Source organism: Ochotona princeps, chromosome 3 (assembly GCF_030435755.1).
Source record: "Ochotona princeps isolate mOchPri1 chromosome 3, mOchPri1.hap1, whole genome shotgun sequence".
In the NCBI taxonomy this organism is placed as follows: Eukaryota; Metazoa; Chordata; class Mammalia; order Lagomorpha; family Ochotonidae; genus Ochotona; species Ochotona princeps.
Genome location: NC_080834.1, coordinates 15,114,003 through 15,129,133, shown reverse-complemented (window position 1 = coordinate 15,129,133; position 15,131 = coordinate 15,114,003). Strand labels below are relative to the sequence as shown.

Sequence of the window (15,131 nt, the reverse complement as noted above, 5' to 3'; positions counted from 1 at the left end):
CTGAACACTCAGATCGAGCCAAGCTATCAGGAGCTAGAAGACAGAATGCCAATAAAGTTTTGTTACTTTCTAAAAGGCACGCACAAAACTACAAATCCCGACGTTCTCTTCCACGTGGACGCGTCATGCGGCTGGTCAGGACTACGCAAGTCTGACCCGCTTGCCCAATCACAGAGGGAAGCCTGCGTGGAGTGACGCCAGGCTGGCCAATCGTGGCGGAGCTCTCGCGGCGCCTCGCTAAGGCCCGCCTCCACGCCCAGCGCTGACGGGTCGTTCGCGGATACGGCGGCCGCCCGGGCGGGACGGAGGCCTGAGGTGGCTCGGCGTCCCGCGGGGCCTTCCCGTTCCGCGCTCCCGCTTCGCTATGGCTCCCAAAGGCGCTTCCAAGCAGCAGTCCGAGGAAGACCTGCTGCTGCAGGACTTCAGCCGCAACCTCTCGGCCAAGTCGTCCGCGCTGTTCTTTGGGAACGCGTTCATCGTGTCGGCCATCCCCATCTGTGAGTGCCGGAGCGAGGCGGGCCGGTCGGGGACGTGGCGCGGCGCGGCGAGGCGGGCAGGGCGGTCCGTGCCTTTCGGGGCTCTGGCTCCGGGGCCGCCGCGTTCCCGGGAGGGGCCGTGGTGCTGCACCGCGGGGCGGCTTGCGGGACCCCTGCCCTGAGGTCGGCGTGCTGGGATGGCAGCTCCGAGTCCGGGTTCAGAAAGGCCCCAGCCGGGAGTCCACTGCGCTAACGCGGCGTGGCGCCCGCAGCCCCTGCCCAGCCGAACAAGCCACTTTAAAATGTGTTCTTACGGGAACAGGTGCCTGCCCTCGAGCCGGCAGAAATGAGGGAGGTTGGCCCAGCGCGCCAGGGGTCAGCCGTCCACCCTCGTTAAAACTTCTGGTAACCGTTTGAAGAGCAGTTAGAGGGCTCTCACTTGGAGCAGGAACTGTTCGCAGCCCCGGCCCGGTTCAACTTTAGAGCTGGGAGTTGTCAGTCTCATTGGTGCACTAGTTTTGGGCAGTTGAATCCAAATGTATGTTTCTAAAGCCTTTATCAAACCCAACGTTTCGAGGAGTTGGGGTGGAGCCTCTCGCTCCCCAGCCCAAGCCCGCATCGCCTTGATTTCACACAACGGCCACGTCAGCAAGCGAGGGGTGGTCTGGGACCGCACGTGGCGTCGTGCGCGGCCCCCAGTTAGACACAAAGTGCTGGGTGAATCAAGTTTGAGGTCTTGTGATGTTGGTGGGCTGGAGTTTCATTTTAGAAGAAGCAGGGCTGGTGGTAGGAAGGTCATGTTTTCCACGGGCTCTGAGCTGGCCGTCCCTGGATGTCAGAGCCTGTCGGGTTCCCAAGCCGACAGTGCTTTTGCAGGCGACTGTGGTAGTGGTAGTGACTCTGTGCCCGCCGCCCCTTCCCCTTTTGTCTCCGCTCAGGGCTGTACTGGCGAGTCTGGCACATGGACCTCGTCCAGTCTGCCGTCCTCTACAGCGTCATGACCCTGATCAGCACCTACCTGGTAGCCTTCGCATACAAGAATGTGAAGTTTGTTCTCAAGCACAAGTAAGTGTATTTTCTCAAGAGAAAGCGTGTGTTATTGCATTTTCTATAGTGAGATGCCCAAAAGATCGTTTGTGCATGTTGTTTTCATGACCTTTTAATTTGAGGAACGTATTTTGAGGGGAAGAATTAGGTGAAGCAGGGCCAGTGGTCAGCGATGGCCACAGGCTTTGCGGTAGAATTTGGACACTGAGGCAGCAGCCTTCAGCCTGGGGTTCGTCAGAAAAGCAGATTGCGGACTGTATGAACACGGCAGAAGCTCCGGCAGGAGTTGCTCTGAGCTCACCATTTACCACATGTACTCTTTATGGAAACGGAAGAAATGGCCTGTTCTTTGTGTTCACATTAAAGTAATTAACACTGAAGTTTTCAGTGTTAATTACTTTTCGAAAAAAGTTTATTTTTATTGGAAAGGCATATTTACAGAGATAAGGAGAGGCAGAGAGAAAGATCTTCCATGCACTGGTTCACTCCCCAAATGGCTGCAATGACTGGAGCTGAGCTGATCGGAAGCCATGAGCCAGGAGCCTCTTCTGGGTCTCCCACACGGGTGCAGGGTCCCAAGGCTTTGGGCCATCCTCGACTGCTTTCCCAGCCCACAAGCAGGGAGCTGGATGGGAAGTGGAGCAGCCAGGACAGGAATTAGCATCCATATGAGATCCTGGAGCTTGGAGGTGGAGGATTAACCACTTGAGCCAATGTGTCAGCCTTGTTTTTCTTATGAATAAATCAAATGTAATGGATTTCCTTTGTGCACTTGCCCCCGCCACTGCAGGCCGTGGGTGGTGAGCCGGTGGGTGGGTGCTTTCTGTCTTACCTGCTGGTCAGCATGGGGGAATGGTAGTTTAGGGTGCATGCTGCTTTACCTGGTGTAAACCACCTTACCTTGTGTACCCTCATTCACGTGACACAGGTGCTGTCCTTGCATGCAGAGTCTTTGCCTCTTTGTTCGATGCCATTTGTCTTGTGTCCCTCTCTGAAGTGTCGCAGTGTCCTCTGGGTCCCTGGAATGCAGCTGACCAGCCTCCACTTTCAGAATTGAGCCTTAGCTCTTTGTGTCTGTTCTTGGAATGTGACTTTGCACTCTCCTCAGGCACAATCACCTTTGTTTCAGTTTCTGCATATCTGTGGAGCACCAGGGTTCTTGCCTGGAGAACCCCTTCCTGCGCTTTGCCATCCCCATGGTGGGCTCCTCCTCCATGGTGGGCTCCTCCTGGGGAGTAGGACACGTTGTGAGGAGTGAGCAGAAATGCCCTGGGCAGCCGCACGTGGCCGTAGCACCTCCTTCCCCTGCCGTTATTCCGGATGCAGAAGCTCAGGTTTTGCGTCTGAGTTGTGCTGGACCAGTGTAGTAAGCAGCTTGTCATGCTGCCGGGCAGCCCACTGCCAGCTGCCGATCTAGGATCCAGCCCCATCCAGCCCCAGCCCTTCTGGCTAGGATAGGAAGCCCTCAGACACGACTTAGTCCTTTAGGATCCCTGTGGATCGCAGCCTCTTGGTGACTTGGCATTTTCACTTGTTTGTGTATCATTTTTTTGTTATATTTTTGGATTCAAAAGTCGGGTTCTTTTTACCAATTCATTTTTAGGTTAGGCTGCCTGAGAGTAACTGCTGTGTTTTAAGTCCTTTAACACAGTTAATGGTGCATTTGGTTCTGTCAGGTGTCAGTGTTGCTGACTTAATAGAGTCCCTGAGTGGAAATTTTTTGTCCCAGTTTGGCTGAATGCGGCTGGGTGTTGGTGGCCCTGGGACTTGACTTCTGAGCCAGTGTCATCTGGCTCTGCGGTCCCAGCTCTGCTGCTCTTCTGTGCATGGTCACAGTGTGCATTTTATCTATGCAGGCTTCAGATGCCTGAGCTGTAAAATGGGCTCACTTAATACTTCATATGTGGGGAGAATGAAATATGCTCATGTGTACATGCTAAGTGTAGTATCTGTCTTTTCCTTTTTAAGATTTATTTTATTTTTTAAATACATTTTATTATTATTCTTATTATTTTATAGTACAGTTTCATATTCCCTTATCCCCTCCCCAGTTCCCTCCCCCCACCAGTTCCTCTATATCATTACTAACATATAGTTCTTCATACACAGTCATATGTCTATCATTGCGGGCCTGGACAATGGCAGAGAGTCCAGCATCCTATTGTCAAGATATAGTAAACAGTTTCATTGTAAGTCCATCTTTGTCTGGAAGCAGAAAGGCATACCACACTATATCCTCACATCTGAATGTCAGTCTCCATTTCACAGCTACTGTACATCCCCTTAAATAAAAAGTCATGTTTCAAAATCAACAATAGAAAGAAAAGGAAATTTACAATGCCATGAAGTTAAATGACATGTTACTAGATATGACAGTCTCCATTACACAACTACTGTACATCCCCTTAAATGAAAAGTCATGATACAAAATCAACAAATAGAAATTTACAATGCCTGAAGTTAAATGACATGTTACTAGATATGACAGTCTCCATTACACAACTACTATACATCCTCTTAAATGAAGAGCCACAAAACAAAATCAACATCTGGGAGAAAAAAGAAATTAACAACACCAAGAAGTTAAATAACATGCTATTAAATGACTAATGTGTAGCTGAAGAAATGAAAATCAAGAACCTTCTTGAAGAAAATGATGCTACCGTATGATCTACGAGTCATTGAATGATTTAATCAGAAAGAAGTGTTTTGAAGAGATGAAACTAACAGAGAATAACAAAACCCATGTGATATAGTTTCCGCTAATCTTTGTTGAAGTGTGTCTCCTCCAGACAATAAGCAGATGGATTTTGTTTTTTAATCAAGTGTACTACTCTATGATGTTTGATTAAGCTTAAGCCATTTACATTCAGAGTTTAATAATGTACATGGGTGTGACGTTGGTCCTGTCATTTTAGCAATGGGTTGTTCATTGGTTTATTCTTCTGTTGTCATTTTACTGGGATATTCTTCACATTTGCCTTTGGTTTTGGTAGGTGCTATTCCTCTTCTCGGTCAAGACAACATCTTGAAGTATCATTTGAGGGCAGGTTTGGAAGAGGCAAATTCTTTTAGCTTTTCTTTACTGTGGAAGAATTTTATTTCATTTTCAAAGACAAAAGAAAGCTTTGCTGGATATGTTATCCTAGGCCGACAATTTTTTTCTTTTAGAATCTGGAATATGTCACTCCATTCTCTTCTTGCCTGTAGAGTTTCCTGTGAGAGATCTCCTGTGAATTTAATTGGTTTTCCTTTATATGTCAATTGATTTTTTTCACGTGCACATTTAAGGATCTTTTCCTTATGTTCAATTGAAGAGAGCTTGATGATCATATGTCGTGGTGAAGATCGCTTTTGGTCAAGCCTGTTGGGAGTTCTGTGCCCCTCCTGGAACTTGTTTCCCAATTCTTCCTCTAGATTAGGGAAATTTTCCTTTATTATTTCATTAAATACATTTGCAAACTCAGCTTCTCCTTCTGCACCTTCTGGGACTCCCATAACTCTTCGGTTTGGCCTCTTAATAGTGTCTTTCAATCCTTGAATACTTTTTTTGGCCTGGTCCAGCTCTGCTTCCAGCTTTTTGTTTGCTTCCCTCTGGTGACAGGAAATACCTTCCAATTCTGAGATTCTTTCTCCTGCTTGCTTCATTCTGTTTTGGAGACTCTGGAGACTCTCCACTGTACTCTTAATTTGCTCTACTGTGTTCTTCATTTCTGATATACCAGCCTTGATTTGCTTTATTGCTTGCTTAAATTCTTTGAACTCTTGCATAAGCTTCTCATTGTTGATTAGAATCTTTAAAATGAGTTTTATGAATTCTGTGTCCCCCATTTTCTTGATGTCTTCCTCAGTTAATTCTGAGATTGGTATAGAAAAAAACAGTTTGATACTAAGTTACAAAAACTTAGTGTCTGATCTGGAGAGCTTCCGCGAGAAGTCTTGGCCTAATGTCTCAGGAACCGGAGAAGTGCCTGGAAAAACAGTTGTTCTATAATGTTACTGTAGTGAGGTGCAGTCCTGTGGCAGAAAAAAGTGCGTGCGAGGGTCATAAACTCTTTGTTTTTAAATTTATTTATGTATTTGAAAGGCAGGATTAGAGAGATAGTAGAGAGAGCACATGCAAGGATATACCTCCATCTACTAGTTCATCCCCCAAATGGCTGCCAGCCTGTGGCTGACCAGGCTTTCTGCCACGTGCGTGCAGGGTCCAGGCTTTTCCAGGTCGTTAGCCGAGAGCCGGATTAGAAGTGGAGATGCCCACAGCATTGCAGGCATGGCTCAGCCTACTGATCCAGTAGCACTGGCCCCCATTTTGTAGTTTTCCCCCTAGAATTATTTGACAGGCTAAAATAGGGGGATACACACACACACACACACACACACGATCATCCTCTTTACTTTTTAAATATTAAAAAGACAACTTCTGGGGTTGAGTCTTTGGTGCCCATTGAGATGTTACTTTTGGGGGGGTTTGGGGCTGGCGGGGAGCACAGCAGATGCAATAGCTCAAGTGGCTAATCCTCCACTTCCAAGTGCCGGCATCCCAAACGGATGCCAGTTCATGTCTCAGCTGCTCCACTTCCCTTCCAGGTCTGCTTATGGCCTGGGAGAGGATGAGGATGGCTCAAAGCCTTGGGACCCTGCACTCACATGGGAGACCTGAAGGAGGCTCCTGGCTTTGAATCAGTTCAGCTCCAGCCACTGCGATCACTTGGGAAGTGAACCAGTGGATAGAAGATCTTTCTCACTGTCTCTGCTTGTCTTTGTAAATCTGCCTTTCCAATAAAAATAAATAAAATATAAATCTTTAAGAAAAAAATGGAAGCTGTTACTTGGGATGCGCACATGAACTTGAGTGTCTGGGTTGAGATTCCTGCACCTGTCTGGAGTGCAGCTTCCTGCTGGGGTAAGCCCTGGGTGGCAGCAGGGGTGGCTCCATGAGCTGGGTCCCTGCCACCAGCCACCCACCTGCCACCCTCCCAGTCCTGGTTTCTGCCTGGCCCTACCTTGTCTTGCATTTGGAGAATTGGGCAGAGGTCTTTCTCTCTTTGTTCCTTCTTCTCAAATAGCATTCCTTTTTTATAAAAAATTAACTAATTTATATTTTGAGAGGCGTATTTACTGAGAAAGGAGGGACAGAAAGATCTATCCATTGGTTTACTTCCCAAGTGGCTGCAATGGTTGGAGCTTGGCATATCTGAAGCCAGGAGCCTGGAGCTTCTGGGTCTCCGACATTGGTGCAGGGGCCCAGATACTCAGCCAGCTTCTGCTGTTCTTCCTGGCACATAAGCAGGTAGCTGAGATGGGAGTGGAGCAGCTGGGCCTACCACCACTGCCTGTATGGCATGCTGGAGCAGCAGGCAGAGGCTTAGTCTTGCATGCCACAGCCACTTGTCCAAAGCTAGGAGCCAGGAGCTTCTTCCCAGTCTCGCTCGTGGGTGCAAATGCCTTAGGTCTTAGGCCATTCTTCTCTGCTCTCCCGGCCATTAGCAGGTAACTGGGTCAGAAGTGGAGTAACTGGGACCAGAATCTGTGCCCGTGTGGGATGCTGGTACTGCAGGCAGAGGGTTAGCTTTCTGGTGCCTCCACACTCAAATGACATTTCAAAAATATAATAACTGCTTCCTTCTCTTCCTTTTCTTTAGATTTCTAGAACTCTATTTCTTTTTATTTTTTCCCTCCTGTTCCTGATTTTTGTGAAGTAAACTAGTCAAAAAGAAACTTGTAAAAACTTTACAAAAAAGGGCTGATTAAAGGTTTTGTTTTTAGCAGTATTAGTTTGATTGGATTTTGGCCTGAGAGAGGTACAGATGAGGTTATGGGAAAATTCACCATTTGTGTGAAATGTTTATCTCAAACTCTTGTGGTGAATGAAGTTTAGAAACTATCGTCTTGCACAATGTTTGAATTTCCTTTCCGAGATCCTTCCCGTTGGTATAGGAACGGGGAGGTTGCTGGGACACAGTGAGTTCATTTCTGTCTTGTCTACTTCTGCTGGGAGGTGGCAATGAATGCCTAGTGGAGCTGGATGGGGAATTTGTTAAATTTTGCTGAAGATGATACTTTGTCTTGTGCATATGTAGCTGGCCAGTAAGTTGTTCTTGCATTGTAAAAGAAAGTGTGTTGTGTTTAAGTGTCATGGTGTGCAGAGACTTCTAAATTTTATCATTCTTCACTAGCAACCCTTGATGACACGGACCTGTGGATTTTCTTTGGATATATACATTTAGATTGATGGTTATTATGTACATTTTTCCTCCTCTGACTTGACAGCAGAGGTCGTCTTTTGGATAACACTTCTAACCTTTTCCAGCTAATTTCTTGTTACCTTTTGATACAACCCACAAAAATCAATGTTTAATTCAAAAGTGACACGGTCAGTCTCTGACTTTGTGGCATTGTTTCTTTTTAGTGAAAGTGCCCTTTGGAGTAGAGTTAAAAGCATAACTTGAAGAAATTACAACTTTTTTTTTTTTAAAGATTTATTTCTTTTTATTGGAAAGGTAGATATATAGAGAGAAGGAGAGAGAAAGATCTTCCCTCCACTGGTTCATTTCCTGAGTGGCCTCAACAACCAGAGCTGAGCTCATTAGGAGCCAGGAGCTTTTTCTGGGTCTCCCACACAGTTACAGAGTCTCCAAGGATTTGGTCGTCCTCTACTGCTTTCCCAGGCCACAGAGCATGGAACTGGATGGGAAGTGGAGTAGTCAGGGCACAAATTGGCTGCCGTATGGGATCCTGGTGCATGCAAGGCGAAGATTTAGCCACTGGGCTACCATGCCACACCCACAGCTGTGGTTTTTTTTCCCCTTTGTTTATTAGCCTTTTTTTCCACTCTCCTGTAATTTCCTTGGAATTAAAATCATGTATCATTTGCTAATACTTTCTGAAATTTATTTGTTGGACGATTAAATCATAGGTCAGAACAAAATGTAGTTATAGTGATTTGTAGCTGATTGTGCTAATAACATTTGACTTTTATATCCATATCAGCTATTTAAACTTTGGAAAATTTTCCCTTTTAAGCAGAAATCAAAGCACGTCTTGTAAGTTTCTTGAATGCCTTTTTTGGCTAGTTATACAGTGTAATAAACTCGGAACTTTGTGTCCAGTCGATGTGACTAAAGCATGAAGTGTCCAGTGCCATCCTTCCAGTGAGTGCCATGTGTTTCGGAGATGAGTTCGGCCCCGGGACATGTGAAAACATCTTTCTTCTCTTCTCTTCAGGGTAGCACAGAAGAGGGAGGATGCCGTTTCCAAGGAGGTGACTCGGAAACTTTCGGAAGCCGACAATAGGAAGATGTCTCGGAAGGAAAAGGACGAAAGGTTGGACTCTTACGATGTCTGTGGTCGTCGAAAGAGGAATACGTTGGGGAACCCCAGTTTTTTTATTTTGGAATATAGACTTTGGGCTTTGGAGTCGTAGAGGTAGCAACGGGAATAGTAGTAGCTGACCTTTTGAGTCTCTACTACTTCTCAAATGCTTCTCTTTGAGCTATATGCAATTGACTTGCTCTTCTAAAGCCCCTTGAGAAAGGTACTGGTGGCAGTCCTGCATTATGCAGAGGAAACGAAGGAGAAAAGGGCTTGGATTACTTGCGTAGCTTTGTAGATCGGTGCGTGGTAGATCCACAATGAGAACGTAGGCAGTGTGACTGAGCTGGTACCGTAACTGCTGGGCTAGAGGCTGTGGAGCTTCGTCCAGTGCTCGGTCAGCCTGTGAGAGCTGTGCGACCTTAGAAAATAACTGGATTTGTCTCCTGTCACTGAAATCGGTTCCACATTTGTTAGCCTCCACTCCCAGTGTTTTAAGCCAGCTGTTTTCTGAGAAGACTCGGGGAACAGCATTAATGTGAGAGTCATGAGTCTGGTTACTTCTCTTTAGATGTGGCATTAGTAAGGTGCTTTGTGGAACAGAATTTTTTTTACCACACTTTGTTTCAGAGAGACTGGGAGACTTACACTGTCAATGTATATATAAAACAAAATAATGCAGTTTTAAAAGATCAGGAGGAAGTGTTTGAACAAGGACTTTGGAGTCACTCTTAGTGGTTGAGCCCTAAACTTGCTTCTGAGCTTCCAAGTGTGTGGGAAGCGTGTGAGGTCACACTGCTTTCATTGCCTGATGAGAAGCAGTGTGCGAGTCCTGAAGAAAAACTTTCCTGGCACAGAATCCTGAAAGGACTTTATCAAGTGAATTCTTATTTAAGGGACACTGAGTAACTTCATGAACAATTTCTTCTACTGCGGTTTGGGAAGGGCACCAAAATATTATTGACATGATTATTTCCTGTGACGGCTTTACAGAACTCAAGACATAATACTAACACCGTGCCAGTGAGAGGCGGGTTGGGGGAGGCGGTTGTGAGATCTGGCTGCAGAGCTCTGTCATGGCCTGCTTTTGCACCCTTTTGGAAACCCTTTCTATTGAATTATAATTATTAGAACAGACTTTCATAACTGTGTATCAAAATTATCCAAATTCAAAGTGCTTGTTAGCGCTCCTACAGATTGCGTTCACTGCATCGGGATGGTAGATAGGTCTCTTCTGACCGCCACACTGGGACCTGGCTTGGGTGGGCACTGGTTCTTGTTGCTGGGAGCTGTCAGAACCTTTCTCAGGACCGTGCTGAGGTAGTCATTACTAGTGATCATATGCTGGAACTGGAAATGAAATCTCTCTGAATTGCCTGATTAGATATTTCAAAGTAAGACAGGTAGGTTTCTCGGACATAGGAAGTACTGAGTGTCAACATTGTTGGTGTCACACAGAGCCGCCACACTGGATACAGCTTTGCCCGGGTCTGGGCTCATGACTGATTCTGACCATTGGGACCAGGCTCTCATTATAATCTTGGATATTTCTCTTAAAGGCTACATTTCATTTCAAGAGACTTGATGTAAGATCAGGCTCATACATTCCCCTTTGCCTGGTTGTGTGTGTTTCACAGACCTGGTCATTTGGAATATAAACTCACCACTCTGAGCATGCTTCAGAGGCACTGTCTGTGTCTTGATGGGCATAAGCAGAGGAGAATCAGACTCAGTAACGTTTGTCCCAAGGTGTGAGGATTATTTCTTCTTGATTTCCTGCTGCTCTGTCATTTGACATTATGTGTAACAGCTTCCTTGCAGTTCCAAGTTTTCCCTTGGTGTAGGAAGCTCTGTTTACAAAAAAATGACTCCTTGGGAAGTGCTTGCCCAAACCAGATTTTCTACCAGTGAAGCTTTCCTGCAACCATTGGTAGTAAAGATCTGGAGGGGTTTCTGATTGTTTTGAGACCAGAATATGGGTGGACTAGAAAAAAGTTCTGAAGGCTCTCAGGCAGTTCTGATTGTGTATTCACTGATGAAACCCATGGCCTCCTTGCTAACTAGGGTCACCTACAAGACTGGGCCACTTCTTCAGTCAGAATCCTCAAGATGGTTCTGGTTCAGGGCATGACAGGAGAGGAAGGGACAAGTGCCGTGCTGGGCGGAGTTAATGTAAAGTCTGTGAGTGACCCACTTAATGGCACCTGTTCTTGGGTCTTGAGCTAGAGCAGGGGTGGCCAATGTCCAGCCTGTAGCCTGTGTAAGGCCTCTGAAATCTTTTTGATGTGGTCCTACCAAGGCAGCTTTAGGAGAGACTCAAAATTCAATAATCCATAGCAGACTTGTTTTGATTTTTAAGCTGATAGTATTGTGTGATCCACAAATGATGTAATAAATATCCCGTGAGCCTTGGTAGAAAAAGGGTTCCCCACCTCTGTGTTAGAGTCTCAAAAATGGAGGCGATTGGTTTTCTAGCACTAAATTGTGTTAGGACTCTGCATCCTACTTGGTTTGATTTTCTCTGGCCAATATTAGGATTTTCTACTGATGTTAGGACAGCAAGATTCACTTACTTACAATTTCATAGATAAACTCTGAGTTCAGAAGACATTTGATAGTTGGCAGTTGCATTTAATGTAATGTCCTTCCCTTTGATTTTTTTGTTTATAATGACCTACAATAAATATATGTATATATATTTTAAAGATTTATTTTTATTGGAAAGGCGGATATACAGAGAGGAGGAGAGACAGAGGAAGATCTTTCGTCCGATGGTTCACTCCCCAAGCGGCCACAACGGCTGGAGCGAGCCAGTCTGAAGCCAGGAGCTAGGAGCTCTTCCAGGTCTCCCACGCGGGTGCAGGGTTCCAAGGCTTTGGGCCGTCCTCGACTGCTTTCCTGGCCACAGGCAGGGAGCTGGATGGGAAGCAAGGCTGCTGGGGCCGCTGGGATTAGAACTGGCGCCCATACGGGATCCCGGTGCGTGCAAGGCGAGAACTTTAACCACTACACTATCGCAGCGGGCCCAATAAAAATGTATTTTACCTTCTGCCTAAATATAGAGGGCTTCAGAAGGTTCATGGTAATAGAAATTAAGACACACTAATATTTCATCAAGTAGTGATTACTTTGTGTGATGCACTTGATGTTTTTCTGTTCTTAAAAATAAAACAGACCAACCCCCCCCCCCCCAAACTGGTGTTCTCAACCCACTCAGTTAATTTTTCTGGGCATTTGATCTACTCTGTTGACATCACACCCAACTAGTGGGTTACAAGCTACCCTTTTAAAAACTGCTTTCCAGAATTAATTACTGAAGAGGCATAAAGGCTGCCTTATGCACTAGCAACCAGGAGTTTCCTCCTTTCTGTGTGAAGAGGTAAGGCTGGTAACATACTAATAATACCATAACAAGTAAAATAGAAATAGGAAAATGTGAAAGGATTTTTGCAACAGTTAGAAAGTGCTGATCCAGCAGATTGTTTACGTGAGTGAAATCAAGAGGTTTAATAACAGTCTGTTTCTGTGAGAGCACAGCTAGTTTTGGGCTTTGGAATTTGTCTTTTGAAGTGTGAACTTGAGGGTTGAAATTCATAAGCTGTGAAGATCCTCAGATCACCAGGATGCAGGTAAAGAGAGTTCCGTCAAGCTACTGGTCAGAGTCGAGCTCTAGGGGAGGTGCCGGGGCTGGTGCCCAGTGCTGGGGGCTGGTGCCCGAGGCAGGTGCCGGGGGCCGGTGCCCGGGGCAGGTGCTGGGGGCCGGTGCCGAGTGCTGGGGGCCGGTGCCGAGGGCAGCTGCTGATGGCTCCCAGCCAGTTGCAGTGAGGCAGGTCCTTCCCTTGTAGCCCTGACTGATCGGCAGCAAGTGTTTATTTGTTCTTATTTTTAGTACTACCAAGAGAAATAGCTTTTTCAGTGGCACAAAGGATCGTTCTCACTAAATTTAAAATCAAAAACACATTCTCACTATAGAGAAACTTGCGTTATGATCAACTAGAGCTCTATAGTATTTAAAGTTTTTAAATCATAAACTTGTTTAATTTGTTTCTATGTCTCCAGAATCTTGTGGAAGAAGAATGAAGTTGCTGATTATGAAGCTACAACATTTTCCATCTTCTATAACAACACTCTGTTCCTGGTCCTGGTCATTGTAGCTTCCTTCTTTATTTTGAAGAACTTCAACCCCACAGTGTATCCTTTGTAAGAAGCCTGACAGCGGTGGGTCCCTGTGGTTTCAGCTTCTGCAGATCTCGGAGTGGAAGGAGCACTGCTTGGGAGTCAGCCCGTGGGGTAACTGAGTTTAGACAAGTTCCTAGGCATTTACAGTAACTTGGTTTGACTCAAAATTCTCTGAAGTTTGTAGATGGTATGATAAGTAACAAGCATTACAGAGCCACTGCACATTGTGGGGTTTATGTACAGCTTCTACTGAACAGGTTCTAAGAATCTTAACAAACTGGACTTTGATAACTGCTGGCTTAAGGCATGTGCCCGCTGTTATTCTTGGACCTGGGGTTGGATGGGTGGCTAGTGTAGTTAAATAGACACAGTTCATGGTATTCAGCAGTGTGTCTTTATTTGAGCTTGTGGGCAAGACTTGGTTGTCTCTTATTAAAGTAACACCCTTAAAGGAATGCACCCGGAATGTGCAGCCAGATTTTGAGCAATTGGAGAATATGATGTAGTAGAATATTAGATGCCCTCAGTTTATATCTTCTGAGAACACTGAAGTCGTTTGCTGAAAACTGTGCATTTTGTAGGCTGGGAATAGCTGTGAATTTTGAGAACCTCTTTGCTTTTATGAGCCAGTTGCATCAAAACAGTGATTGACAAGGTAAAGGTGTTTTCCCTTTGCTGCTGGGGGGAGAAGGAGAACAAGTCTCTCTCCGTGTTCTTTCATCAGGCGGCTCCTGAAGGTTAAATAAGATTCAGATGTGTTCTAGGTTTCTGTCCCGAGTTTTCTCTTTAAAATTGGAACCCGTTTTCTGTGAGTGTTTTTCATTCTCAGGGGTCTCCTGGCTTGTCAACTGAATTTGCAAACAATGGAGCCGCACAGCATGGTGATTATACTGGGTGTAGGGAGGGGAACAGTGCATTCCAAGAAATGGTCTCTTTCATTTTGTTGACAAATTAATTTTGTATTCTGTATTTTGCCTTAACACGAAATTCTTACAGGAACTACATTTTATCCATCAGTGCTTCCTCAGGACTCATCGCCCTCCTGTCCACTGGCTCCAAGTAGACCATGGCAGCTTAGTCCCCGGCTTTGTAGCCACGGGTGGCCTGCGGTACAGGGAGAAGTAGCAGGGTGGTCAGGGTGGGAGGCACACAAGATGTTTTTTCTAGTCTGGAGTTTGAGGGCTGATTTAAAAAACTCCAGAATGCAATCCAGTATTTGTTTATTGGCTGTTTTTGACAGTTGTTGAAATTAAATAATCAAAAGGGAGACTCCAAGTACCAGGACATTTATTAAAAGGCAAGAAGTATCTCACAATGTGTAATAATTACACAAGTGGGGAAAATCACTCGTTTCCTCGGTCTGTCAGAGGTCGCAGTAACCTGGATGAGGCTGTTATTATTTATAATAGTAGCAAGAAGTTAATAACAGGTTCTCTGTGTTCCCAGCACAGTATTATGACTTTGTAGAAATCGTAAATATCAGAATGAATCCTCTTCCCAGTGGACTGACAAGCTTCGTGTTGACACCTCTCTGAATTTCTCATTTGAAGTAACTCAACATTAAAAACGTGGTTTTTCTAATTTGAGGATGCAGAATGTGTGGAAAAGTTGTTATTTTTGAAAGAAGAAAGGCAGCCAAGGTAGTAATCTAAAAATAGTGCGGAGGCATCTGAGCGTGGTCCTGCGGGGCTCAGGCACGCTGCCCGGCCTGCGCCTCTGGCCCTGGTGCCGGGGAGGTCGGTGTGACCTGCCATGTTGTTCTGATGTGTTAAGACATTGGACTCATTGTTTCCTCTGGCCGGGGACTCAGGCCACTGAGATGTTGAGAGAGCCTCTTTTGCTGATTATTGACATGTGAAAGAGACCAGAGTCAGTTTTAGGGGTGGAATTCTAAGAAGTCTTTTGGGTGCTTGTCAGCATTTTCCATGAGGACTTTCCCCAGTGCCTGCTCAGGGCGCCCTGGACTCGGAGTCCATGAGCTCAGCTCCTGCAGTCCGGCTCGTAGCAGGCTCCTGGTGGGGTTTGGGATTTTTGGTTTTTTAAAGCAGATTTTACCATTTCTTCTGTGTTTCATGACTTTAAAAATTTTGGGAAGTATTTTGAAACTGATACTAT

General features: G+C 45.6%; 1 protein-coding gene across 1 annotated transcript; it reads left to right on the top strand.

Moving 5' to 3' along the window:
- Positions 1-256: 256 nt before the first annotated feature.
- On the top strand, positions 257-14,612 carry SSR3 (signal sequence receptor subunit 3). Its single transcript, XM_004598566.4, has 5 exons — positions 257-497; positions 1,415-1,541; positions 8,751-8,849; positions 12,897-13,028; positions 14,013-14,612. The coding sequence occupies exons 1-5, from the start codon at positions 365-367 to the stop codon at positions 14,077-14,079; spliced, it is 558 nt and encodes a 185-aa protein (XP_004598623.2). The 5' UTR covers positions 257-364; the 3' UTR covers positions 14,080-14,612.
- Positions 14,613-15,131: the final 519 nt, after the last annotated feature.